Source organism: Salvia hispanica, chromosome 1 (assembly GCF_023119035.1).
Source record: "Salvia hispanica cultivar TCC Black 2014 chromosome 1, UniMelb_Shisp_WGS_1.0, whole genome shotgun sequence".
NCBI classification, from domain to species: Eukaryota; Viridiplantae; Streptophyta; class Magnoliopsida; order Lamiales; family Lamiaceae; genus Salvia; species Salvia hispanica.
The window spans coordinates 7,179,644-7,206,500 of NC_062965.1; the positions used below are offsets into that span (position 1 = coordinate 7,179,644).

The following is a 26,857-nucleotide window of genomic DNA, read 5'->3' on the forward strand; positions in this document are numbered from 1 at the left end:
AAAACGAGCTATAAAGAAAGCTTGAAACTAGAAGATGATCGACGCACAATATACGTGGTTCGGTGACAGAACACCTACGTCCACGGAGGAAGAAGAAACGATGTATATTGATCTTGCTTTACAAAGTGTATCCCTCTATGTTGAACTCTCAAACTACTCTCAAGATGAAATTTTCCTCAACAACAGATTCTCACAAGAATGCTAACTAACTATCTCTGCAAAATGTGTGTGTGTTATATACAATATGTGTGAAGAAGTAGAAAAGGAAAAATCGGTTGAAACTGTTTCCAACGGCTAGTTCTTTTCCAGCTCCTCACTTTCTCACACACGCGCCTCTTGCACAAGTGTTGACACGCACGGCTGCGTCAACTCATCCCAGCTTCACCGAGCCTACTTGATCAGTCCAGCATCTTGGGATTTGCTTGGACACAGAACCAACAGATCTCCACCTTGTCCGAGCAAATATCAGTTCATCATCCCTCTTCCTCAATCTCTCCTACCTTCAGCACTTTACCACATTAACCAGCTCCAAGCAATATTTGAACTTGGATGCCGGCAATGCCTTTGTCAACATGTCGGAAGCATTCTCCTCAGTAGCAACCTTTACCACTGCTATCCTCCCTCTCTGTACCTCATCTCTAATGAAGTGCCTCCTTACATCAACATGTTTACTTCTCTCGTGGAACACTTGGTGTTTTGCCAGACAAATTGCAGAATTGCTATCACAAAAGATCTCTACTCCATCTTGTTGAACTCCAAAATCTTGAAGAATCCCCTGCAACCAAATAGCTTCTTTTGCAGCTTCTGTCAAAGATATGTACTCTGCCTCAGTGGTTGATAAGGCCACCACCGACTGCACATTTGATTTCCAGCTAATTGCAGTGCCATAAAGAGTAAATATGTATCCACTTTGAGACTTTCTATTATCCAAATTTGCTGCATAATCTGAATCACAGAAACCCCTCAACACCATATCCTTCTCTGACCAAGCTCCACCTCCAAAATGTAAACCAACATCCACTGATCCACTAAGATATCTAAGTATCCACTTTAATGCACTCCAGTGCTCCTTGCCATGGTTCGACATATATCTGCTGGCAACACTTATAGCATGAGACACATCAGGCCTTGTGCATATCATGATATACATTATGCTCCCAACAATGTTAGCATATGGTAATAAGCTCATCTCCTTTCTTTCTTGGTCTGTCTTTGGCATTTGCTTCTTGCTGAGCTTAAAATGTGCAGCAAGTGGAATTGAGACTGATTTGGTGTCTTGCATCTGGATTTTCTTAATGATCTTGCTGATGTAGTCAGCCTGCACCAATTTTAATTCCCTCTTGCTCCTATTTCTCAGAATATCCATCCCAAGAATCCTTCTAGCATTCCCCAAATCCTTCATCTCAAATTTTTCTCTCAGCCTATCCTTCACCAATTGTAATTCTCCATTATCTGCCCCTGCAAACAGAATATCATCTACATAGAGTAACAAAAATGCCACAGCTTTCTGATCCCTTCTCTTGATGTATACACAACTATCAAAGCTTGATCTCTCAAAGCCCATACTCTCCATTGCCTGCTGCTCTGTTTCAGACCGTATAAGCTCTTCTTGAGCAAACACACCTTTTGCTCATCCCCAGCCTTAACAAATCCCGGTTGCACCATGTATATAGTCTCCTCCAGATCACCATGAAGGAAGGCCGTTTTAACATCCAACTGATGCAATTCCCAGTCATAGAAAGCAGTGAGTGCCAACAAAATTCTGATAGATGTGTGCTTGACCACAGGTGAAAATACTTCAGTAAAATCTACACCTTCCACCTGAGTAAAACCTCTTGCCACTAATCTGGCTTTAAACCGAATGGTCTCTACATCTCCCACCTCCACCTTCTTCTTGAAGATCCACTTGCAACTCACCAACTTCTGTGTTCCTGGATTCTTAATCAAAATCCAAGTTCCATTCTTAAGCAATGATTCTATTTCCTCTCTCATTGCCTACAACCATTTCTGACTTTCTTTGCACCTGATAGCCTCATCATAAGTTGTTGGTTATGCTATAAGCTCCTCAGCTACACATAGTGCATAGAAGCTCATATCATAGTCTGAAAACCAAGCAGGTGTTCTAGTATTCCTCTTTGGTCTTCCATCCTCAGCTACTGGCTACTGGTTGTCCATGCTTTGAGATGGTGGCTGAGCTTTACCTTCACCTTCATCATCTGAGAATTCTTCATTTTCACCATCATTTATCCCAGCAGAGCCATCACCAAACTCAAAACTTTGTAGATCACTTCTCTTATTAGCACCAGTGATCTGATCCCTTTTGAAAGGCATTTCTTGCTCATTGAAAGTTACATCCCTGCTCACAACAACCTTATGACCTTCTTGCTCCAAACTCCACAGCCTATAGGCCTTTACACCTTCCTGATACCCCAGCAATACACACTTCTTGGCCCGGGGTTCCAGCTTGCTTTGTTTCACTGCAGCATAGGCAGCACAACCAAAAGTCCTTAGCCCAGAGTAGTCACCAAGACTCCCATACCACCTCTGGTCTAGAATCTCATTCGATATAGCAGATGAAGGGCATTTGTTGATGAGCACAGCAGCAGTAGAAAGTGCCTCTGCCCAGAAACTTTTAGGCAATCCAGAAGAAAAAAGCATGCACCTCACCCTTTCCAATAAGGTCCTGTTCATACGCTCTGCAACACCATTTTGTTGTAGATTTCTAGGAGCCGTTCGATGCCTTTTGATACCCTTCAGTTTGCAGAAATCCTCAAATTCAGAAGATAGGAATTCCATCCCATTGTCTGTTCTCAGACACTTCAACACAGTTCCCCTTTCATTCTCACACCTAGTGTGCCATTCTTTGAATTTCGCAAAAGCTTGGGATTTGTCTTTCAAAATAGAGATCCACACCTTCCTAGAATAGTCATCTATGATAGAGATGAAGTACTTACCTCCACTCATAGATTCAGTCTGAGCAGGACCCCATAGATCACTATGAGCATACATGAAGGGTGCTGCAGAGTTGTGCTTTCCAGTTGCAAAGGGTTGTTTCTTTGCCTTGCCCAAGATACACGGCTCACACCTTCCAATCCCCTCCAATGTACTCAATTTGATAATTCCTTGTTTGGCCAGCTCCTTGATTCCCTTTTCTCCAACATGCCCCAACCTGGAGTGCCAAGTATCCCGGTCAACTGTCTGAGCAATATTTGCAGAACCAACCACTGTTTCTGCCAACAAGTAGTAGAGGCTATTTCTCCTCTTAGCTTCCATAATAATTCTTGTATCTTTGGTGACCCTCAAGATACCATCTCCAGAATTGAATTTATACCCTTTAGACTCCAACATACCTAGTGATATCAGGTTTCTCTTGATCTTGGGTATGAATCTAACTTCAGTGAGTATCTTGATGAAGCCATTGGCCATTTTTAGCCTTATATCACCTATTCCTTTTACCTCACAAGTCTGATCATTCCCAAGCATGACTGATCCCTGAGAGCTTTCCAGATTTTAGAACCAAGACTTATGAGAACAGATGTGAAAACTACAGCCCGAGTCCATAACCCATGACTCTTCTATAGGAGCTCCACTGTATACATTGAGGGCCTCAGGTGCCTCAACTTCCTGAGCTATATCAGCTGTATCTGCCCCATTTTCTTTTTCTTGTTCTTGCTTCCTTTTCCAAGCAAAACAAGCCTTCTTAAGGTGACCGGGCTTCTTGCAATAGTGGCAGCTTCTAGTCTCCTTCCCACCATCAGATTTCCCCTTATCTTGTTTCTTCTGGAATTTCTTCTTGGGATTTTTCTTCTCACCATTCTTCATATAAAGACTCTCAGCAGATGGGTCAGCCTGTTTTGTTGCAGATCTTTGAGAATCCTTGAGCTTTAAGGCTGAGTGAACCTCTTCATAGCTGATTTTTGATTCTCTTCCTAGGAGCATAGCATCTTTAAAATGTTCATAACTCTTTGGGAGAGAATTCAGCAACATAAGGGCTTTATCTTCATCCTTAATCTCCTCATCAATGTTCTCTAAATCATCGATGCACTTCCCAAACTCCTCCAGCTGTTCCAATATGCTCTTTGAGTCTGAAATCTTGAATGTGAGCAATTTCTGCTTCAAATGCAGACGGTTTGCAAGAGATTTAGTCATATATAATGACTCCAACTTCGACCACACTCCTGCGGCCATATCCTCCTTAGCAACCTCCCTAAGCACTCTGTCATTGAGATTCAAAATCAGTGTGCTATATGCCTTGTTTTGCATATCTTGTGACTTCGCTTTCTCCTTATCATCCATATCGGGTTTCTCCCCATCATCATCATCCTCTTTCAAGATTTTCCATAGGCCTTGCTGCATCAAGATTGCCTTCAATTTGAGCTTCCACAACCCAAAGTCATTTCGGTCGGTGAATTTCTCCACCTCAAACTTTGCTGCGGACATTCTTCGAACAGTTGGTGTGCTGAAACTGGAAAAACAGCTACAGCTCAGTTGCTTAATCAATCACCCAAAATAAAACGCCCAATCAATCCCCTAAAACAATCACCCAACCAATCGCCTAAAATAATCGCTCAAGATTCCCACAAACGGCGCCACTTGTTAGGATTCGGTGGTGAAAAACGAGCTATAAAGAAAGCTTGAAACTAGAAGATGGTCGACGCACAATATACGTGGTTCGGTGATAGAACACCTACGTCCACGGAGGAAGAAGAAACGATGTATATTGATCTTGCTTTACAAAGTGTATCACTCTATGTTGAACTCTCAAACTACTCTCAAGATGAAATTTTCCTCAACAACAGATTCTTACAAGAATGCTAACTAACTATCTCTGCAAAATGTGTGTGTGTGTGTGTTATATACAATATGTGTGAAGAAGTAGAAAAGGAAAAATCGGTTGAAACTATTTCCAACGGCTAGTTCTTTTCCAGCTCCTCACTTTCTCACACACGCGCCTCTTGCACAAGTGTTGACACGCACGGCTGCGTCAACTCATCCCAGCTTCACCGAGCCTACTTGATCAGTCCTTCATCTTGCGATTTGTTTGGACACAGAACCAACAAACACAATGTCTATTGATCAAGAATCAGTGCTTAGGAAATGAAAGATTCAAACATGCATGATCTATACCATATACTGATCAATTACTTTTTCTTTTTATCTGTCTTTTACTTTATTAATGTATTAAAACTCGCATCCAACCAATAGTACATATTTTTGTAGGATGGAGAGAGTGGTAGAATTAAACTTTTGAATCGACGTGAGTTTTAATGCAAAATTGGTAAAATTGGAGAGTGGAAGAGAAAAATAAATAAAATAAAAGAGAGAAAGAGACATAGTAGAGAAATTAGTGTTAATTAATGGATTATAGGTTCCACTTCCTAAAAAAGAAATATAGAATTTTTTTTTAAGGGACAAAGGTAGTATATACCTTATTAAGCAGATTTATAAAATCAATTTGACTTAATTTAAATTTATGACTAACTTTATTTTTTTTTCAGCTATCAGGAGTTCTTCAAGTTTGTTTATTTTGGAAGTGTTGAAATCTCAAATATCTTAATGGCCTCAACTTGTATAGCATGTTTCTACGATACAAGAAACATGTTTCATTTTAAATCTCAAACTATTTTCCATTATAGTGACGTACGTAGTTATAATTTCTCCAAAATAGTGCTACATAATTACAATGATGACAACCATTTAATCAATCATGCTCGTGAATTATGGTATACATTCGGAGTAACAATTTAGCAATAAAAAAATTGCACGTAAACTACATTTGTATATATGGATTGGTTTGCATTAGGATACGCAACAAATAATATATTGCTAAATTCTTTTCGATCCGAATAAAACTTGACAAAGTATCAAGATCGAGATCTAGGTGGTGGGGTTTAGTGAATGTAGAGTGGTAGGCCTACACTATAAATATGACAAAGATCATTTATACTATATAAAAAGATGAATAAAAAGTTCATCAGTTTATTGAACTTATTTATGCAAGTGCGAATTATAATATAAAATATCTTTTGAGTCATATTATACTGAATTATTGATCGATCTGAACATTTAATTTGGTTATGCTCAGAGTGGTTTAAGTATATTAAATTTGAAAAGAGCCAACTCTACTTTGCATAATATGTGAAAAAGTAGTTAGTTTCTAAAGCCCGAAATCAACAACAAAAAGTGGGAAAAAAACCCTCAGAAAAAATACAAAAAAAGATATACTACTATAAATTTAGGATGATCGTGTCAAACTTGTTAATCAAGTTGGTTTAATTGGTGGAGTAAATATGGGCAGATCAATTGCAACTGCAGCTGTCTTTTCTTCCTCAACATTTCCTATCCCATTATTACTGTTATTATTATTATTATTAGCTTTGATGACTTCTGGAATTTCTTCAAGTAATTTGTTTTCTTGGTCTTCCTTATACTTTCCCCACAGCACCGAGTAGAGCCCCACCACGATTATAGCTGATCCAATCATCCTGTTACATATATACATTTAATTTGTTACATACAATTGTATTGTGCATATATATATACATATATATTAATTAGGTAGATCAATTTACCCTCCAAGATAGATCTTCTCCGCTAGGATAAAGGATCCCATAACCGCAACTATGATCATCATGAGCGGGCTAAAAGCCGTGGCGAAAACCGGGCCTTTCGTCTTCATCACCAGCCCTTGCACGTAGTACGATATGCTCGATGTCACTATTCCCTGCTCATTCAAACTCCAATTTAGTTTATTTATCTTAAAATCTGAATTTCCTATAACGACCTTATTTAGTTCTGCGTCCTGTATTTAAAGGGGTGTTTTGACTTTAACGCGCCAGACATATAAAATAAAATAAAAATAAAAAAATGTTGTAAGAGAATGTTTGCTGACCGCGTATGCAGCAGCGAGTAGGTTCATGTCCCAGCCGATGGTCCAGACTGAGGGGTTGTGTTCCATGACGAAGGTGACGGCGATGGCTTGAAGGGTGCCCATGCCGCAGACCATTGTGGTGAGAGAGAGCTGGTGGTCGGAGTAGGTTTTCAGTGCTGCTTTCTGCAGGATGAAGAGGGAGGCCCATGCCAGCGTGGCAATTATTAGGAGGATGCACCCGATGAACCAATCGCGGTCGCTGCTGTCCTTGCTTGTGTCATCGCTGCTGCTGCTTCCGCTGGTGGAGTGGCGGTGGGCCGTCCACACCATTTCCACTAGTGGGCCTTTGTACAAGGTCATCAGCATCGCCCCGGCCACCGTTATCACCGTTCCCACCACTTTCGCTTGGTATATCACCTTCTTTATATTCACTTTCTCCATCCTTTTTTTCCCATTTTCAATAAATTAATAATGTGATTTCGTCACATGAAAATTGGAAAATGTGCTAGTTATAGTATAAGTCAACAATTAGTATGAAGCCTAAAATAGACACTATAATATTAATGTGAGTTCAGGTGTGCATCGACGAACCCTGGCCTGAATATAATGGCCATAACAAATGTCATAGCGGGTAGCATGTTGCTCATCGCACATGAAAATGTTGGTGATGTCAGCTTTAGACCAGCATAGTAGAAATTTTGATCAATCACAGGCCTAACCCAAAAATCAAAACAAAACATAATTAATCCACATACATATAAAATGAAATGAGAGTGTTAATTAGTTAATTAATTAATTAATTAATTACCCGAGAAGGCCAAGGATGAAAATCTGCATGAAGACAGGGAATGTTATCTTTGGCTGTGCTTTCCTCTCGAAGAAGAAAGCAAAAGGAGCGATGACAGCAGTGGCGATGGCATGTCGATAAACGACTAGAACGTAATGGCTCATCCCTCCATTGAGTGATATCTTTGTGATGATGTTCATGCCTGCATATCCAAATTGGAGAGATATCATAGCAATGTAGGGTTTGCAGGTGTTGAAGAAACTCCCACCACTCTTCATTTTGTTATTTTCTCTCAAAAATTGGTTTTGAAGAAGAGTTGAGTAGTGATTAATTACTTCTTCTTAGGAGATGGAGAGTTAAGCAGCCCAGCTATTTATAGAGTGAAGAGAATAGTGTTTGGAATCTAATGGAATATTGGGTGTGTTATCCATATATATTTTGGAATAATAAGATATCTATTATTATTAGAAACAAAATTAAAGATGATGGATTACACGTAGTGATCGTAGAATAAGGTATCTGAGTCAGGAAACAAATGGGAAAAATAATTGCATGGCGTAAGCCATTTCCCATTATGTGAATAATCATTATTCTTGTCTCAATATTTATGCGTGTGACATGTGCATACTCTACTTTCTAATGAGGATGTTTAGTTCATATACTAGGATTATAGTTATACTACTTATTTAATTAAATAATCACCAAACATGTGTACATATATACTTAGGCATGGTTTGATAGCTATGTTAATTTTTTTGTAATTAATACATTTAAATTGTGTACATTTTAATGCACACAATTTTTATGCACGCTCTTAAAATTGAAGTTATAGAAAACTAGATCCAAACATGTTTCGGTAGTGTATACATATTTTATAAATCTCGTCGAACAATAAAGAATATTGATCAGCTTTATTGAATTAATAATATAAGTTGATAGAAAAGAATCTATATATAAGTCTTGTTTATATAAGCTATTAGCAGTAAATAATAGTAGTATAAAGAAAAACAAATCGATGATAGTTCGTGATCGAGTAGCGGAATCAAAATGGCGATATTAAATTTAAAGGTTTGTATACGAATAAGAAAAGTGGTAAGTGGAGCACCAAATAATAAAATGGACGTCTAATCATCTCCAATAATATTCTTAATTAATAGTATGTACATCGTTCGTAATCGAGTCGAGCGTCGATATTGACCGATTTACAACTAATTATTTTTACTAAATCATGGGACTTCTTGCCTTGCAGCCCATTTGCACTACAATATATATCTTTCTTCCTCTTAATTGTCAAATGGAATTACAAACTGTGGATTCAATCAATCTCTCTCTAGCATGGATGGGGTATCTTGGCATATAAATGTGATTCATATTTGGACTTGCTCACCTAGGTATATTCCTGCTTAATTATTACTTGTATAGAGTAGGAGGAATTAATGGAACTGATATCATAGAAATGCAATCATCTTGATTCAACTTTTTAAATTTGAGGTTGCAATTATATGCAATATATATAGTTATATCACTCGGGTGGGTAGTGATAAAATGCAAACTTATATATTGTACAAACTCAAAACTCCTCAACACAGTTTCAATACAATATCAACACAGTCTAAAATTTCAAAATTTTAATGTCAACACAATATCAACATAACATCAATAATTGACTACCGTTAAATTCTGTTGACATTTTCCTGTTAATGCTTTTTTTGTGATCTATTGACATTTTTCAATAGTCCAGATCATAGTTTTGAGTTTGTACAATATTTAGATATTTCATTTGATCACATTCCTATATCACTCTATAAATAAACAATTCCTAGTTATCACTATATTAATAATTGCATACTGGTCCTCTAAAAATTACACATCGGTGCATATATAATCAAAATATATTTAATATGTTCACATATGTCTTTCATGAAAAGCCAATAACGACTAAATTACTGAAGAAAAGTCTTCTTTTTTTGGCTGTTCTGAAATAAGAATCTCATTATTGTTGAGTTAGTTCCGTGTAAGAAGAGGAATGCGTTACAATCTTTTTATTTTTAAACCTATTTTGATAAAAGGATGATGAAATCCTGTAATTCATGATCAAGTACTTAAAAAGAGTTCTAGTAAAAAAATTTAGCAAACTCCAATAAATAAAGATGGAAAATCCACAATGAGCAGCAGAAAATAAGCAGTATTAAAAATCCACAAAATTTCAAGAAAACAAAGGGTCATAGAGTAAAAATAAAGGAAAAGAAGGTCACCATACTATTGATGGCCAACTTCTAACTCCTTTCTTCCTATCTTCACTTTGGCCAAATCCTTGCAAACTTATTCAAGTACGAAAATGAAAATTTAAGCTCTAATTTTTAATTAATTTTATTTCAAGAGCCATTTCAGTTCGAAATTAATTTTATTTCAATAGCCATTTCAGTTCGAAAGATTTATATCTCATGTTTAAATATACATGTTATATGTTTGATTAATTAGATTGAATCTCACTATACCAGTTTGGTGCAAAATCCACACAATAAAAGAGTGCCATTATTGGATAGGCAAGTTTCCATAATACAACACCAAAAAAGTTCATTTACTATTAGCGTGATCGTCTATAACACAATGTCTATTGATCGAGAATCAGTGTTTAGAAAATGAAAGATTCAAACATGCATGATCTACACACCATATACACATCAACTACTTTTTATTTTTATCTCTCTTTTACTTTATTAATTATGTATTAAAACTCATGGGTTTTAATGCAAAATTGGTAAAGTCGGATAGAGGAAGAGAAAAATAAATAAAATAAAAGACAGAAAGAATAGTGAAATTAGTATTAATTAATGGATTATAGGTTCCACTTCCTATAAAAGATATTTAGAATTTTTTTTAAGGGACGAATGTAGTACCTTATTAAGCAGATTTATAAAATCAATTTGACTATATTTAAATTTTTGACTAACTTTATTTTTTTTCAGCTATCTGGAGTTCTTCAACTTTGAAAGTGTTGAAATCTCAAATATCTTAATGGTCTCAACTTGTATAACATGCATGTTTCTACGATACAAGAAACATGTTTCATTTTAAATCTCAAACTATTTTCCAATATTGTGACGTACGTAGTTATAATTTGTACAAAATAGTGCTACTTAATTACAATGATGACATAACCATTTAACAATCATGCTCGTGTATTATGGTATATATTCGGAGTAACAATTTAGCAATAAAAAAATTGCACGTAAACTACATCTGTATATATGGATTGGTTTGCATTAGGATACGCAACAAATAATATATTGCTAAATTCTTTTCTATCCGATAAAATTTGACAAAGTATCAAGATCGAGATCTAGGTGGTGGGGTTTAGTGAATGTAGAGTGGTAGGCCTACACTACAAATATGACAAAGATCATTTATACTATATAAAAAGATGAATAAAAATTTCATCAGTTTATTGAACTTATTGTATGCAAGTGCGAATTATAGTATAAACTATCTTTTGAGTCACATTATACTGAATTATTGATCGATCTGGTCGTAATTAACTTGGTTATGCTTAGAGTGATTTAAGTAAATTAAATTTGAAAAGAGCCAACTCTACTTTGTATAATACTCCATATAATATGAAAAAGTAGTTAGTTCCTTACATCGCATCCATAATCCAACCAAAATCGATTTGTCTAAAACCCGAAATCAACAACAAAAATTGGGAAAAAACCCTCAGAAAAAATACAAAAAAAGATATACTACTATAAATTTAGGATGATCATGTCAAACTTGTTAATCAAGTTGGTTTAATTGGTGGAGTAAATATGGGCAGATCAATTGCAACTGCAGCTGTCTTTTCTTCCTCAACATTTCCTATACCATTATTATTATTATTATTATTATTAGCTTTGATGACTTCTGGAATTTCTTCAAGTAATTTGTTTTCTTGGTCTTCCTTATACTTTCCCCACAGCACCGAGTAGAGCCCCACCACGATTATAGCTGATCCAATCATCCTGTTACATATATACATTTAATTTGTTACATACAATTGTATTGTGCATATATATATACATATATATTAATTAGGTAGATCAATTTACCCTCCAAGATAGATCTTCTCCGCTAGGATAAAGGATCCCATAACCGCAACTATGATCATCATGAGCGGGCTAAAAGCCGTGGCGAAAACCGGGCCTTTCGTCTTCATCACCAGCCCTTGCACGTAGTACGATATGCTCGATGTCACAATACCCTGCTCATTCAAACTCCAACTTAGTTTTATCTTAAAATCTGAATTTCCTATAACCACCTTATTTAGGTGTTCTCTCCTATATTTTAAAGGGGTGTTTTGACTTTACCGCGTATGCAGCAGCGAGGAGGTTCATGTCCCAGCCGATGGTCCAGACCGAGGGGTTGTGTTCCATGACGAAGGTGACGGCGATGGCTTGAAGGGTGCCCATGCCGCAGACCATTGTGGTGAGAGAGAGCTGGTGGTTGGAGTAGGTTTTCAGTGCTGCTTTCTGCAGGATGAAGAGGGAAGCCCATGCCAACGTGGCGATAATTAGGAGGATGCACCCGATGAACCAGTCGCGGTCGCTGCTGTCCTTGCTTGTGTCATCGCTGCTGCTGCTTCCGCTGGTGGAGTGGCGGTGGGCCGTCCACACCATTTCCACTAGTGGGCCTTTGTACAAGGTCATCAGCATCGCCCCGGCCACCGTTATCACCGTTCCCACCACTTTCGCTTGGTATATCACCTTCTTTATATTCACTTTCTCCATCCTATTTTTCACATTTTCAATAAATTAGTATGTTACGACAGAATAGAGCGCTTAAGCAATTGTAACAAACAGAAAATGTCAAGAGAGACAGATTTATATGGTTCACTAACGTTGTGTTGGCTACGTCCAAGGGTAAGAAACGAAGAGCATATTATATATAATGATAGTGATTACAGATTACTGAGTTATGTGTCCTACTTCTATACAAATAGGTTCAAGGCATACTGATATAGTATGTTATTTCGTCATACTAACATAGTATGTGATTTCGTCATGTTGAAAATTAGAAAATGTGCAAGCAATATATAAGTCAACTTCTGTTCCATTAGTATGAGGCCTAAAATAGACACTATAATACTAATGTGAGTTCAGGTGTGCATCAACGAACCCTCACCTAAATATGATGGCCATTACAAATGTCATAGCGGGTAGCATGTTACTCATCGCGCATGAAAATGTTGGTGATGTCAGCTTTAGACCAGCATAGTAGAAGTTTTGATCAATCACAGGCCTAACCCAAAAATCAAAACAAAACTTAATTAATCCACATGCATATATATGAAATGAAATGAGATAGGAGTAGTTAAATTAGCTAATTAATTAATTACCCGAGAAGGCCAAGGATAAAAATTTGCATGAAGACAGGGAATGTTATCTTTGGCTGTTCTTTCCTCTCGAAGAAGAAAGCAAAAGGAGCGATGACAGCAGTGGCGATGGCGTGTCGATAAACGACTAGAACGTAATGGCTCATCCCTCCATTGAGTGATATCTTGGTTATGATATTCATGCCTGCATATCCAAATTGAAGAGAGATCATAGCAATGTAGGGTTTGCAGGTGTTGAAGAAAGTCCCACCACTCTTCATTTTGTTATTCTCTCTCAAAAAATTGTATTGAAGAAGAGTTGAGTAGTGAATAATTACTTCTTCTTAGGAGATGGAGAGTTAAGGAGACAAGCTATTTATAGAGTGAGGAGAATAGTGTTGTAGTGCAGGAATCATGTGTGTGGAATCTAATGGAATATTTGGTGTGTTTGTTATCCATATTTTGGAATAATAAGATATCTATTAATGTTTGAAACAAAATTAAAGATGATGGATTACACGTAGTGATCGTAGAATAAGGTATCTGAGTCAGGAAACAAATGGGAAAAATAATTGCATGGCGTAAGCCATTTCCCATTATGAGAATAATCATTCTTTCTTGTCTCAATATTTATGCGTGTGACATGTGCATACACTACTTTCTAATGAGGATGTTTAGTTCATATGCAATATATACTAGATTGATCAGAATCAAAATAAATAGATTATGTGAATCACTAGGAGTATATATAATTATACGGGGTATATTTTAAAAATAGAATCACAACATCCTTCCAATCATATCCTATCATATGACACTTATAAGCAACAAAACAGCATTATTAAGTAATAAAATTAGTGGATGGCATTGATAGATTTTCGTGGTTGCATAAATTACTGTTTATATGTTGCATTAAATGCAACTTATTTTGCACTATAAACTAAAATGCAAAATAAATTGCATTTAATGCAACATAAATAGTCATTTATGCAATTCACGAAAATCCGTCAATGTCATTCATTAATTTTGTTGTTTAATAATGTTGTTTTGTTGCATATAAGTGACACGTGCTAGCATATGGTTGGAAAGATGTTGTGATTCTAAAGGTAAAAGAACACTAGTGCTCCCATAGTTATACTACTTATTTTAATTAAATATTACCAAATAGGGGTGCGTTAAAATGTCAACACCTCTTAAAGTGACACTGTGACACCACGCTAGACTGCAATATTATAAACGCAAGACTGCAATAGTATAAACGCTAGATTGCAATCCTTGAAAATTTTTATGATTGCCACATGACAGCTAATTATTCGTCTACATGTACATATGATTGGCTAGGAATAGTGGTATGATGTTTTTTAAGAGGTATTGTCATTTTAACATAATTCTTACCAAATATGTATGCATATATACTTAGGATACCAAACTTCTTAATTTTATTGTAATTAACAAATTTAAATTGTGTACGGAGTATATTAATTTTTATGCTCGCTTTTAAAATTGAAGTTATAGAAAACAAGATTCAAACAATATACATATATTATAAATCTCGTCGAATAATCTAAAATATTGATCAGCTTCATTAAATTAATAATAAAGTTGATAGAAAAGAAAAGAAAAGAATCTATATAGAAGTCTTGTTTTGATAAGCTATAAATTAATAGTAGTATTAACAAAAACAAATCGATGATAGTTCGTGATCGAGTAGCGGAATCAAAATGGCGATATTAAAGGTTTGTATGCCAATAAATAAAAAAGGTAAGTGGAGCACCAAATAATATGGACGTCTAATCATCTCCAATAATATTCTTAATTAATATGTATCTCATCGATCGTTGTCGAGTCGAGCGTCGATAATGATCCGATTTACAACTAATTATTTTTACAAAATCATGGGATTCTTGCCTTGCAGCCCATTTCCACTACAATATATATCTTTCTTCCTCTTAATTGCCAAATTGAATTACAAATTGTGGATTCAATCAATCTCTCTCTAGCATGGATGGGGTATCTTGGCATATATATATGATTCATATTTGGACTTGCTCACCTAGGTATATTCCTGCTTAATTATTACTTGTATAGAGTAGGAGGAATTAATGGAACTGATATCATAGAAATGCAATCAATCTTTTTATTCGACTTTTTTAAATTTGAGGTTGCAATTATATATATGAAGTAGATTTTTTTTTTTAAATAACTGCGCCTCTTAAAATAACACCTTATCACCATTCCTAGCTAGCCAATAATTTGTGTATATGGACGAATAATCAGCTGCCATGTGGCGATCATAAAAAAACTCAATGATAATTTTTCTCGATCTGTAATATCTAATACGCTAGACTGCAATTTTTCTTGTCTGCAATATCCAATACGCTAGTATTTATACTATTGCAGTGTAGCGTTTATAATATTGCAGACTACGTGGTGTCACAATGTCACTTTAAGAGGTATTGTCATTTTAACTCACCCCTATGCAATGTATATATATAGTTGGAGTGATCAATTGCTAACTCATCATTTAATTGCTAACTACAACTAATTTAAGACCATAGGATTTTAGAAATCTTGTGGTCTAAAATTTGCCACGTGCAATTTTCGTTTTTATAAATTAAATCGAATAAGATAAAAAAAAAAACTACAAAATTAGGGTTTTGGATGAAAATGTAAATATAGTGTTTCGAAAATATCAACACAATGCTTTGAGAATGTTAACACATTGCTTATATTGACCTTCTATATGTATTATATTGACATATTTTATATACTATGTTCACATTTGTTGTTGTACGAAAAAATTGAATTTCGAATTTTTTTTCAAATTTTGACATAGGAACATATGCAAGTGAGATCTCGTTAGAATCCCTATAAAATTATCTTTAGTTTGATATATGTTGTGCGAAAACATAATTTAAATCAAGAATAAGTTATATGCGTTTTAAAGTTATGGAATTTTTTCAAAAATTAGTTATAACTAATTTGTTATAAATTGACCTTAGTACCTTTATTGACGTTTTTTGTTGATCGTATTGGCATTCCAGGGCTGATGATCTAGGCCCTTGATTTGAATATCTAATGGCTATTATTTAATTGTAGTTAGCAATTAAGTATTGATTTAGCAATATAACACTCTCCTATAGTAATATCACTATAGGGGCATGTTAGAGTGCCACCACCCCTTAAAATAACACCATACCACCATTCATATCCAATCATTTGTACACGTGGACGAATGATAAGCTGCCACGTGGCAAAAAAAAATTAAAAAAAAATCTGAAAATGATGGACAACAATTTGTTGGTCTTTATCCAACAATTTTTCTTGTCCAGCAATATCCGACACACTATACAAGCAATCTATAGATTGTTGTGTAGTGTTTGTAATATTGTTGTGTAGCGTTTATAATATTGTTGTATAAGTGGTGTCACGGTGTCACTTTAAGAGGGGTTGTCATTTTAACACAAACCTATCACTATATAAATAAACAATTCCTAGTTATCACTATATTAATAATTGCATACTTGTCTTCTAAAAATTACACATCGGTGCATAAGGGGTACGTTATAATGCTAACTTTTCTTAAATTACTAACTTGCTAACTCATCAACGTAGTGTATTAAAAATGTCAACACGATCACATTAAAATGTCAACACAATGTATTAAAATATCAACATAAGTTTATGTTGACATTTCAGTATCATCGTGTTGACATTTTTAATACACTACGTTGATGAGTTAGCAAGTTAGCAATTTAGGAAAAATTAGCAACGGATCACAGGCCTCGGTGCATATATAATCAAAATATACTTTCATAAAAAGCAAATATCGACAAAATTAGTGAAGAAAAGTCATCTCTCTTTGGCTGTTCTGAAATAAGAGTCTCGTCATTGTTGAGTTAATGTCATTTCTTTTCGTGTAAGAAGAGGAATGCATTACATTCTTTTTTATATATATACCTATTTTCATAAAAGGATGATGAAATCCTGTAATTCAAGTAATTAAAAAGAGTTCTAGTAAAAAAAAATTTAGCAAACTCAAATAAACAAAGATATAGAAAATCCACAGTGAGCAGCAGAACAAAAGCACTATTAAAAATCCACAAAATCTCAAGAAAACAAATGCTCGTAAAGTCAAAATGAAGGAAAAGAAGGTCACCATACTATTCTTGGCCAACTTCTAAGTCCTTTTTAAACAGCCCGGATTTTTAGGGTATAATAAATACGGCGACTGCTACTAAAACAGACTCAAAAGCAATAAAATATATAAGCTAGGGTTTCATTTAAAGAGATTTAACCAAGGTATTAAACGAACTACCAAAGCAACAAGTCAACGGTTTAATCAAGAGAAATAAATGAAGGATAAATACTATAAACTATGATCAAAATTTAAGGGTTCGACATAATTCCAACAAAAAAACCACAAAGCTTCTAAACCGAAAGGAACAAGTGCAAATTATCCAAATAGTACTAAAGTATTTCAAAAATCCAGCGGAAACGACCAAGAGAAAGTGAAGTCATGTTTGAAAACACAACTACACTCGAAGTTCAAAACATCCATCTTAATTAATTAATGTGCTCAACACCCGTCACCGCTCGTCGTCGTTCAACCTGCACATAAGGAAAACACATGCAGGGCTGAGTATTTTGAAATACTCAGTGAACTCATTGCCAAAACATTTTATAAGTTATGCCACCCTTACCATAGTGAACTCGAGGTTTTACAATTATCAAAATAAATATTCAACGAGTATCACAAAAATATTTCCATAGACTGGCCAGTCAAACAACTCCCCACTTTTCTCATCAATTTCCACAATCACAACATTTCCATGGTGCGACGAAAGTGTGGCCACACTTTTCGCCCACGAGACCGGCCGACTAGCAAGGACGGCTCCCGATCCCACTGTGTACACAGCCTGGTAGGATTTGCGGCCCTACTCGGACCCGAATTCGTTTATACATATCCATAGCCCTATAGCCCAATGGAGCGAACTCACAAACTAGGCATCAGGCGCACAATATCATAACAAAACAAACATAGGCATGGCATAACAGTTAAACCACCCTTATATCTCCACATTCATAAATTTGCACATAAAAGAGTTTAAGAATAAAGCCCACCTCGATTGCTTAGATTTCAAGTATGTTTCTCTCTTTCGTTATCCGGCTTCGCAACCGAGGTTCCACCTTTTAATCACATAGGCATATATCACAAATCAGTTTCAAAATCCACTCCTAAAACATGCATGTCTCAACGCTTTCCCTTTTCCCATCGATTTATCTTAATATCACCAATCAAAATCATGTTCATCATATAAATCTCATTCGCATCTTAACTCTAGATCAACATATATCACACATGAGTGTTTTGCCAACACACGACACACACACGCACACACATACGGTTTCACACACACACACACACGGTTTCACACATACACACATACATCCCAACCATCAATTTATTTCTTTTTTTTTCACTCGTTTTATATGCATGAGGGTTCAAGAGCACCGATTAATCGGTTAGAAGAAGAAGATTAATATGAGAATACCTTTTTGAGAAAACGAACGGTAGAAATCAAAGTATTAGCCTTGGTTCTTCAAGATTCTTGAGTTAAACTTCAATTCTTCTCCAAAAGATGACGAAATATTGGAGAATAGAAGAAGAAAAATTGAGAGAGTGAGAGAAGAGAGGGAGGAAAATTTGATGGCTAGGGTTAGGTGTTTCTCTTATTTATAGGGTTCAATAAGATCTTTAGGTAATTAAAGAGAATATTTGGGAAGTTTTGATTCTACACAATTAAATAAGAATAAATATTGTGGAGTAGGGAAGAAGAAATAAGAAAGTGAGCTAGGGTTCAAGGCATGAAGTTTTCGAAAATCATGGCTTGTATTTAGCCAAGATTTTGTTTGGTATATTTTCCGGAGTAGTCTAAAATATCACGGAGCAAAATAAAAATAAAAATCCTCCCATTGGAGAAAGGAAATAGGCGTGTAATATGGCCTTTTTATAAGGAATGAATTTTTAAATATTAACTAAAATAAGATATGGTAAGATCTCCTTGAGGTATGGTAAGATTTGCTAGAATATTTAATTTTAGGTATGGAAGGAAATCAATAAGGGGTCAATTAAATAATAAAATAAATTCTTCCTTCCCAAGCATAGGTGATTTTCGAAAATCACCTTAAAAACAATAGGGTTCGATTTTTTTCTCATTAAGAAATAGAGAATAATTGGGTTTTGGATTTAATTTGGATAAATATCCCAACAATTAAATCCGGAAAAAATAGAATTCCTTCTCCAAAAGTGAAGGGGTCTAAAATCTCAAAATTATGTGGCTATAGTATTTATGGAAATTTTTCCTAATATTCTCACTCACCCTTAAACAAATAATTCACCTCGTAATTCCCTTAATTCAAATATTCACATGTCACGTCATTTATTCAACAAGTTTGACTTTTCAAACTCCAATGCAACCCTAGACACAACTTGATCATAAGAACTCATGCAATTAATTCATTCATCAAATAAATTCACGTCTCCCACGTCATCGATAAAAATTTTACGATTCTAAAATTAAGGTTCGAAAAAGTGGGGTGTTACATCTTTCTTCCTATCTTCACTTTGGCCAAATCCTTGCAAAATTTAAGTTATATTTTTTAATTAATTATATTTCAAGAGCCATTTCAGTTCGAAATTAATTTTATTTCAAGAGCCAGTTCGAAAAATTCATATCCCATGTTTAAATATACATATTATATATGATTGATTAATTAGATTGAATCTCACTGTATAATCTTTACGTGAACGGACCATTTTTGTGCAAATTCCACACAATAAAAGAGTGTCATTATTGGATAGGCAAGTTTCCATAATACAGCACCAAAAAAGTTCATTTACTATTAGCGTGATTGTAACAGCCCGGATTTCTAGGGTATAATAAATACGGCGACTGCTACCTATGCGAACTTAAGTGCAACAAGAACATAGACTAGGATTTCATTTAAAAAGATTTGACCAAGTGTTTAATGAAGTATCAAGGCAATAAGTCAACGACTTAAATACGAAAATCAAGATTTAATAGATAACATAGACTAAGCTCAAAAGTCAAGGGTTTACTGTAACTCCAACAAAACGCAATCTTTCACAATATTCCAATTCAAAGAACAAGTTCAAATCAACCAAAGATAATAAGTTTTCCAAAAATTTAGCGGAAGCATTCCAAGAGAAAGCGAAGCCATGTATGAAGACACGACTACACTCAAAATCCCAACCATCCATATTATTCGATTCAACTGTCTCAACACCACCGACCGCCCATCGCCGCTCAACCTGCACATAGGGAAAACACATGCAGGGCTGAGTATTTTAAGCATACTCAATGGACTCGTGCCAAAACGTTTTAATAGTTATGTCACCCTTACCATAGTGAACTCGAGGTTTTGCATTTATTTAAAGATAAGCATCGAGTATCACAAAATATATATCATGGACTGGCCAGTCAAACAATACCTCCCATTTTCTCATCAATCAACAATATCATGGTGCGACGAAGTGTGGCCACACTTTCGCCCACGAGATCGGCCGACTAGCAAGGACGGCTCTCGATCTCTCGTGTACACTAGCCTGATAGGGTTTGCGGCCCTACTCAGACCCGAATTCGTTTATATAGCCCTATAGCCTAATGTAGCGCACTCGCAAACTAGGCATCAGGCACACACAATATCCAAAATAATTATAGGCATGGCATAACAGTTTAATCCACCCTTATTGCTCCACTATCATAATTTGCAACATAAGAGAGAGTTTAAGAATAAAGCCCACCTGGATTCCTAGATTTCAAGCACGTTCTTCTTCTTGTTATCGCACCGAGAACGCGAGCTATCACCTTTAGTTCAGGTATTTCAAATAAGTCTCAATCATGGATCAAATCATGCATGTTCTCACGTTTCCCTTTTCCCATAGATTATTTTCAATAACACCATTCAAAATCAAAGTACGATTATCATATCGTTTTTATTCACACAACAACTCCAGATTTATCATCAAATCGTGTCACGCATGAGTGTTTTCCACACACAACACACGCACACACACACAACACATGTGCACGCATACCGAGGTGTGCACACACACACACGGTCACACACACACACACACAACACATATGCATCCCAAATTCATCGATTAATTTCCCCTTCACTCATTCTAAATGCATGTGGACTCAAGAACACCGATTGATCGGTAGAGGAAGAGAATATCAAAATAAAAATACATTTTCAATAGAACAATCGGTAGGAAACAAGTAGGATCTTGATTCTTCAACAAATCTCGAATTTCAGCTTCAATTCTTCATACAAGATGAAGAATAAATGGAGAAAGTAGAAGAAAAATTTGAGAGCGTGGGGAGAGAGGAGAGAACGAGATTTTTGGGAGTGGGGGGGCGGTTTTTCTTGATTTAGGGTTTTAGGTCTTCTCTCTTATTTATAGAGTGCAAGATATAATATCTTTAATTAAATAAATTAAAGATTTGAAAAGATTTAGGGAGTCATTAGCGTTATTTCTAGTGAGAAATAAGGGGGAATTCGAAATTTAGGCTATATTAATTAGCCTGTGATTTAATTTGAATATTTCACGGAGTAGAATAAAATATCACGGAGCAAAAATAAAAATAATAATTCTCCCGAATTAAAAAAGGAACTAGGCGTGTATTTTCATTCCTCCACAAGGAATTTAATTAAAATCCTAATTTAAATAGGATATGGCAAGATCTTCTTAGATTTGGCAAGATATGCTAGGATATTTGAATTTATTTATGGAAGAGAATAAACAAGGGATCAAATAATATAATAAAAATAATCCCTTCTCCCATAATAAGAGATTTTCGAAAATCTCCATGAAACAATGATAGGGCCGAAAATTCATGGACCAATTTAGGAATATTCGGACTTTGGATTTAATTCGGATAATTATCCCAAGCAATAATTTAAATCCAAGAAAAAATAAAATAGGATTTCTTCTCCAATAAATAGGAGGGGTCGAAAATTCCACTTAATTAAATAATGCTCCTATTAAATTCTCACGCATCCCTTAGGAAAAAAAATAATCCACCATACTATTATTTCACCCCGCATCACAATATTCACATATTCGAACTTCACCTCCACTTCACATTTTCCAACGACTTTGACCATTCCACGGCCACGTCATAATTTCCACAATATTGACTATTCAATAGCCATGTCACATATTCAACAAGTTTGACTATTCAACTCAAACTCAACTCCATATCGCAATTAGGTCACAAAGAATATTGCAATTAATTACTCATCATTTAATCCACATATGACATAGCATTAAAAACATTTAATGCAAAAATTTTCACGTCTCAAAAATTAGGGTTCGAAAAAGCGGGGCGTTACAGTGATCTTCTATAACACAATGTCTATTGATCAAGAATCAGTATTTAGAAAATGAAAGATTCAAACATGCATGACCTACACCATATACATATCATGAACTACTTTTTCTTTTTATCTCTCTTTTACTTTATCAATTACGTATTAAAACTCACATCCAACCAATAGTACATACTTTTGTGAGAGGGAGAGAGTGATAGAAACTTTTGAATATGACATGAGTTTTAATGCAAAATTGGTAGAGTCGGAGAGAGGAAGAGAAAAATAAATAAAGGAAAAGAGAGAAAGAGAAAGAGTAGTGAAAATAGTGTTAATTAATGGATTATAGGTTCCACTTCCTAAAAAAAATTAGAATTTTATTTTTTAAGGGACGAAGATTCTTATTAAGCGGATTTATGAAATCAATTTGACATAATTTAAATTTATTACTAACTTTATTTTTTTCAGCTATCTGGAGTTCTTCAAATTTGTTTATTTTGAAAGTGTTGAAATCTCAAATATGTTAATGGTCTCAACTTGTATAACATGTTTCTACGATACAAGAAACATGTTTCATTTTAAATCTCAAACTATTTTCCATTATATATGGTGATGTACGTAGTTATAATTTGTCCAAAATAGTGCTTACATAATTACAATGATGACATAACCATTTGATCAATCATGCTCGTGTATTATGGTATATATTCGGAGTAACAATTTAGCAATAAAAAAACTGCACGTAAACTACATTTGTATATATGGATTGGTTTGCATTAGGATACGCAACAAATAATATATTACTACTAAATTCTTTTCGATCCGAATAAAACTTGACAAAGTATCAAGATCGAGATCTAGGTGGTGGGGTTTAGTGAATGTAGAGTGGTAGGCCTACACTACAAATATGACAAAGATAATTTATAATACTATATCATTAAAAAGATGAATAAAAAGTTCATCAGTTTATTGAACTTATTTATGCAAGTGCGAATTATAGTATAAAATATCTTTTGAGTCATATTATACTGAATTATTGATCGATCTGAACATTTAATTTAGTTATGCTTAGAGTGGTTTAAGTAAATTAAATTTGAAAAGAGCCAACTCAACTTTGCATAATATGTGAAAAAGTAGTTAGTTCCTTACATCGCTTCCATAATCCAACCAAAATCGAAACAAAAAGTGGGAAAAAAAAACCTCAGAAAAATACAAAAAGTATAAATTTAGGATGATCATGTCAAACTTGTTAATCAAGTTGGTTTGGTTGGTGGAGTAAATATGGGAAGATCAATTGCAACTGCAGCTGTCTTTTCTTCCTTAACATTTCCTATCCCATTATTATTATTATTAGCTTTGATGACTTCTGGAATTTCTTCAAGTAATTTGTTTTCTTGGTCTTCCTTATACTTTCCCCACAGCACCGAGTAGAGCCCCACCACGATTATAGCTGATCCAATCATCCTGTTACATATATACATTTAATTTGTTACATACAATTGTATTGTGCATATATATATACATATATATTAATTAGGTAGATCAATTTACCCTCCAAGATAGATCTTCTCCGCTAGGATAAAGGATCCCATAACCGCAACTATGATCATCATGAGCGGGCTAAATGCCGTGGCGAAAACCGGGCCTTTCGTCTTCATCACCAGCCCTTGCACGTAGTACGATATGCTCGATGTCACAATACCCTGCTCATTCAAACTCCAACTTAGTTTATTTATCTTAAAATCTGAATTTCCTATAACGACCTTATTTAGGTGTTCTCTCCTATATTTTAAAGGGGTGTTTTGACTTTACCGCGTATGCAGCAGCGAGGAGGTTCATGTCCCAGCCGATGGTCCAGACCGAGGGGTTGTGTTCCATGACGAAGGTGACGGCGATGGCTTGAAGGGTGCCCATGCCGCAGACCATTGTGGTGAGAGAGAGCTGGTGGTTGGAGTAGGTTTTCAGTGCTGCTTTCTGCAGGATGAAGAGGGAAGCCCATGCCAACGTGGCGATAATTAGGAGGATGCACCCGATGAACCAGTCGCGGTCGCTGCTGTCCTTGCTTGTGTCATCGCTGCTGCTGCTTCCGCTGGTGGAGTGGCGGTGGGCCGTCCACACCATTTCCACTAGTGGGCCTTTGTACAAGGTCATCAACATCGCCCCGGCCACCGTTATCACCGTTCCCACCACTTTCGCTTGGTATATCACCTTCTTTATATTCACTTTCTCCATCCTATTTTTCCCATTTTCAATAAATTAATAATGTGATTTTGTCACGTTGGAAATTAAAAAATGTGCGAGCAATAAATATAGTATGAGGACCAAAACAAACAATATCATACTAATTGTGAGTTCAGGTGTGTATCGACGAACCCTCACCTGAATATGATGGCCATTACAAATGTCATAGCAGGTAGCATGTTGCTCATCGCACATGAAAATGTTGGTGATGTCAGCTTTAGACCAGCATAGTAGAAGTTTTGATCAATCACAGGCCTAACCCAAAAATCAAAACAAAACTTAATTAATCCACATACATATATATGAAATGAAATGAGATAGTTAATTAGCTAATTAATTAATAAATTACCCGAGAAGGCCAAGGATGAAAATCTGCATGAAGACAGGGAATGTTATCTTTGGCTGTGCTTTCCTCTCGAAGAAGAAAGCAAAAGGAGCGATGACAGCAGTGGCGATGGCATGTCGATAAACGACTAGAACGTAATGGCTCATCCCTCCATTGAGTGATATCTTTGTGATGATGTTCATGCCTGCATATCCAAATTGGAGAGATATCATAGCAATGTAGGGTTTGCAGGTGTTGAAGAAACTCCCACCACTCTTCATTTTGTTAGTCTCTCTCAAAAATTGGTTTTGAAGAAGAGTTGAGTAGTGATTAATTACTTCTTCTTAGGAGATGGAGAGTTAAGGAGACAAGCTATTTATAGAGTGAAGAGAATGGTGTAGTGAAGGAATCATGTGGGTGGAATCTAATGGAATATTTGGTGTGTTTGTTATCCATATTTTGGAAATATAAGATATCTATTATTGTTAGAAACAAAATTAAAGATGATGGATTACACGTAGTGATCGTAGAATAAGGTATCCGAGTCAGGAAACAAATGGGAAAAATAATTGCATGGCGTAAGCCATTTCCCATTATGAGAATAATCATCATTCTTGTCTCAGTAGTTATGTGTGACATGTGCATACACTACTTTCTAATTAGGATGTGTAATTCATACTCCAATACTAGATTGATCAGAATTAAAATAAATAGATTATGAATCCCTAGGGGCTAGGCTTATAGTTATAATTATTTAATTCAATAGTCACCGAACATGAATACATAATTTTGTTTTATAAATCAAAAATCAAAAATCTCAAATCACAAAAGTGATAGGAAGAGTACAAGAAAGTAACAATCCAACAATAACAAAAAGAAAAGAAACATAAATACAAACGACATCACAACAATCAAAGAACCGACAAAAAAAAGAAGATAATAAGAGTCAAAGCCGGAAGAGAACAAGTCAAACACTAACACGTACTCCCTCCGTCCCGCTTTAGCAGTCTCAATTGACTTTTTTGTTCTCTTTTTGTAAAAATGATAAAAAAAATAGTTAAAAAGGAGAAATAGTAAATTAAGAGAGAGAATAATATAGAGAAGAGTCTTATCTATATTATTGTCTCTCTTACTTTACCATTTCTCCACTTTAACTATTTTTTATCATTTTAAAAAAAAAAACAGAAAAGTCAATAGGACTGCTAAAGTGGGATGGAGGGAGTAATTTATACCGAGGTAATAAGAACAAATTAATAGCATGGCCGTACCGTACGTGTACTATAGGAAATATCTTTCATAATAAAGATCAAGATATTAAAATATATTAATTCTATTTGTGATTAATAAATTTAAATAGTGTAGTAGTACATTTTAACGCATACAATTTTTTTGCAGGCTCTAAAAATTGCAATATACTAGAAAAAAATATCCAAACCTAACTATTTTATGAAAGCCCACATGCAAGTTTCGGTAGTGTATAAATTTCGTCGAACAATAAAGAATACTGATCAGCTTTATTGAATTAATAATAAGTTGATAGAAAAGAAAAGAATCTATATATAAATCTTGTTTTGATAAGCTGTTAATTATTTAATGCTAGTTTATAGAAAAACAAATCGATGATAGTTCGTGATCGAGTAGCGGAATCAAAATGGCGATATTAAATTTAAAGGTTTGTATACGAATAAGAAAAGTGGTAAGTGGAGCACCAAATAATAAAATGGACGTCTAATCATCTCCAATAATATTCTTAATTAATATGTATCTACATCGATCGTTGTCGAGTCGACCGTCGATAATGATCGATTTACAACAAATTATTTTACTAAATCATGGGATTCTTACCTTGCAGCCCATTTGCACTACAATAATATCTTTCTTCCT

At 35.2% G+C, this 26,857-nt stretch overlaps 3 protein-coding genes across 3 annotated transcripts; all 3 read right to left on the bottom strand.

The window, feature by feature from the left end:
- Nucleotides 1–6,100: 6,100 nt before the first annotated feature.
- On the bottom strand, nt 6,101–8,008 carry LOC125222192 (WAT1-related protein At5g07050-like). Its single transcript, XM_048124720.1, has 5 exons — nt 7,680–8,008; nt 7,463–7,585; nt 6,893–7,313; nt 6,573–6,724; nt 6,101–6,485 (listed from the first exon to the last, which is right to left on the bottom strand). Exons 1-5 carry the CDS (start codon nt 7,934–7,936, stop codon nt 6,263–6,265), a joined length of 1,176 nt encoding a protein of 391 aa, XP_047980677.1. The 5' UTR covers nt 7,937–8,008; the 3' UTR covers nt 6,101–6,262.
- A 3,245-nt stretch (nt 8,009–11,253) lies between these two features.
- LOC125217029 (WAT1-related protein At5g07050-like) lies at nt 11,254–13,352 on the bottom strand. Its single transcript, XM_048118855.1, has 5 exons — nt 13,030–13,352; nt 12,816–12,932; nt 12,002–12,422; nt 11,744–11,895; nt 11,254–11,656 (listed from the first exon to the last, which is right to left on the bottom strand). Exons 1-5 carry the CDS (start codon nt 13,284–13,286, stop codon nt 11,437–11,439), a joined length of 1,167 nt encoding a protein of 388 aa, XP_047974812.1. The 5' UTR covers nt 13,287–13,352; the 3' UTR covers nt 11,254–11,436.
- Nucleotides 13,353–23,494: 10,142 nt separating this feature from the next.
- Nucleotides 23,495–25,328, bottom strand: LOC125211532 (WAT1-related protein At5g07050-like). Its single transcript, XM_048111373.1, has 5 exons — nt 24,998–25,328; nt 24,787–24,903; nt 24,220–24,640; nt 23,959–24,110; nt 23,495–23,871 (listed from the first exon to the last, which is right to left on the bottom strand). The coding sequence occupies exons 1-5, from the start codon at nt 25,252–25,254 to the stop codon at nt 23,661–23,663; spliced, it is 1,158 nt and encodes a 385-aa protein (XP_047967330.1). The 5' UTR covers nt 25,255–25,328; the 3' UTR covers nt 23,495–23,660.
- Between the last annotated feature and the right edge of the window lie 1,529 nt (nt 25,329–26,857).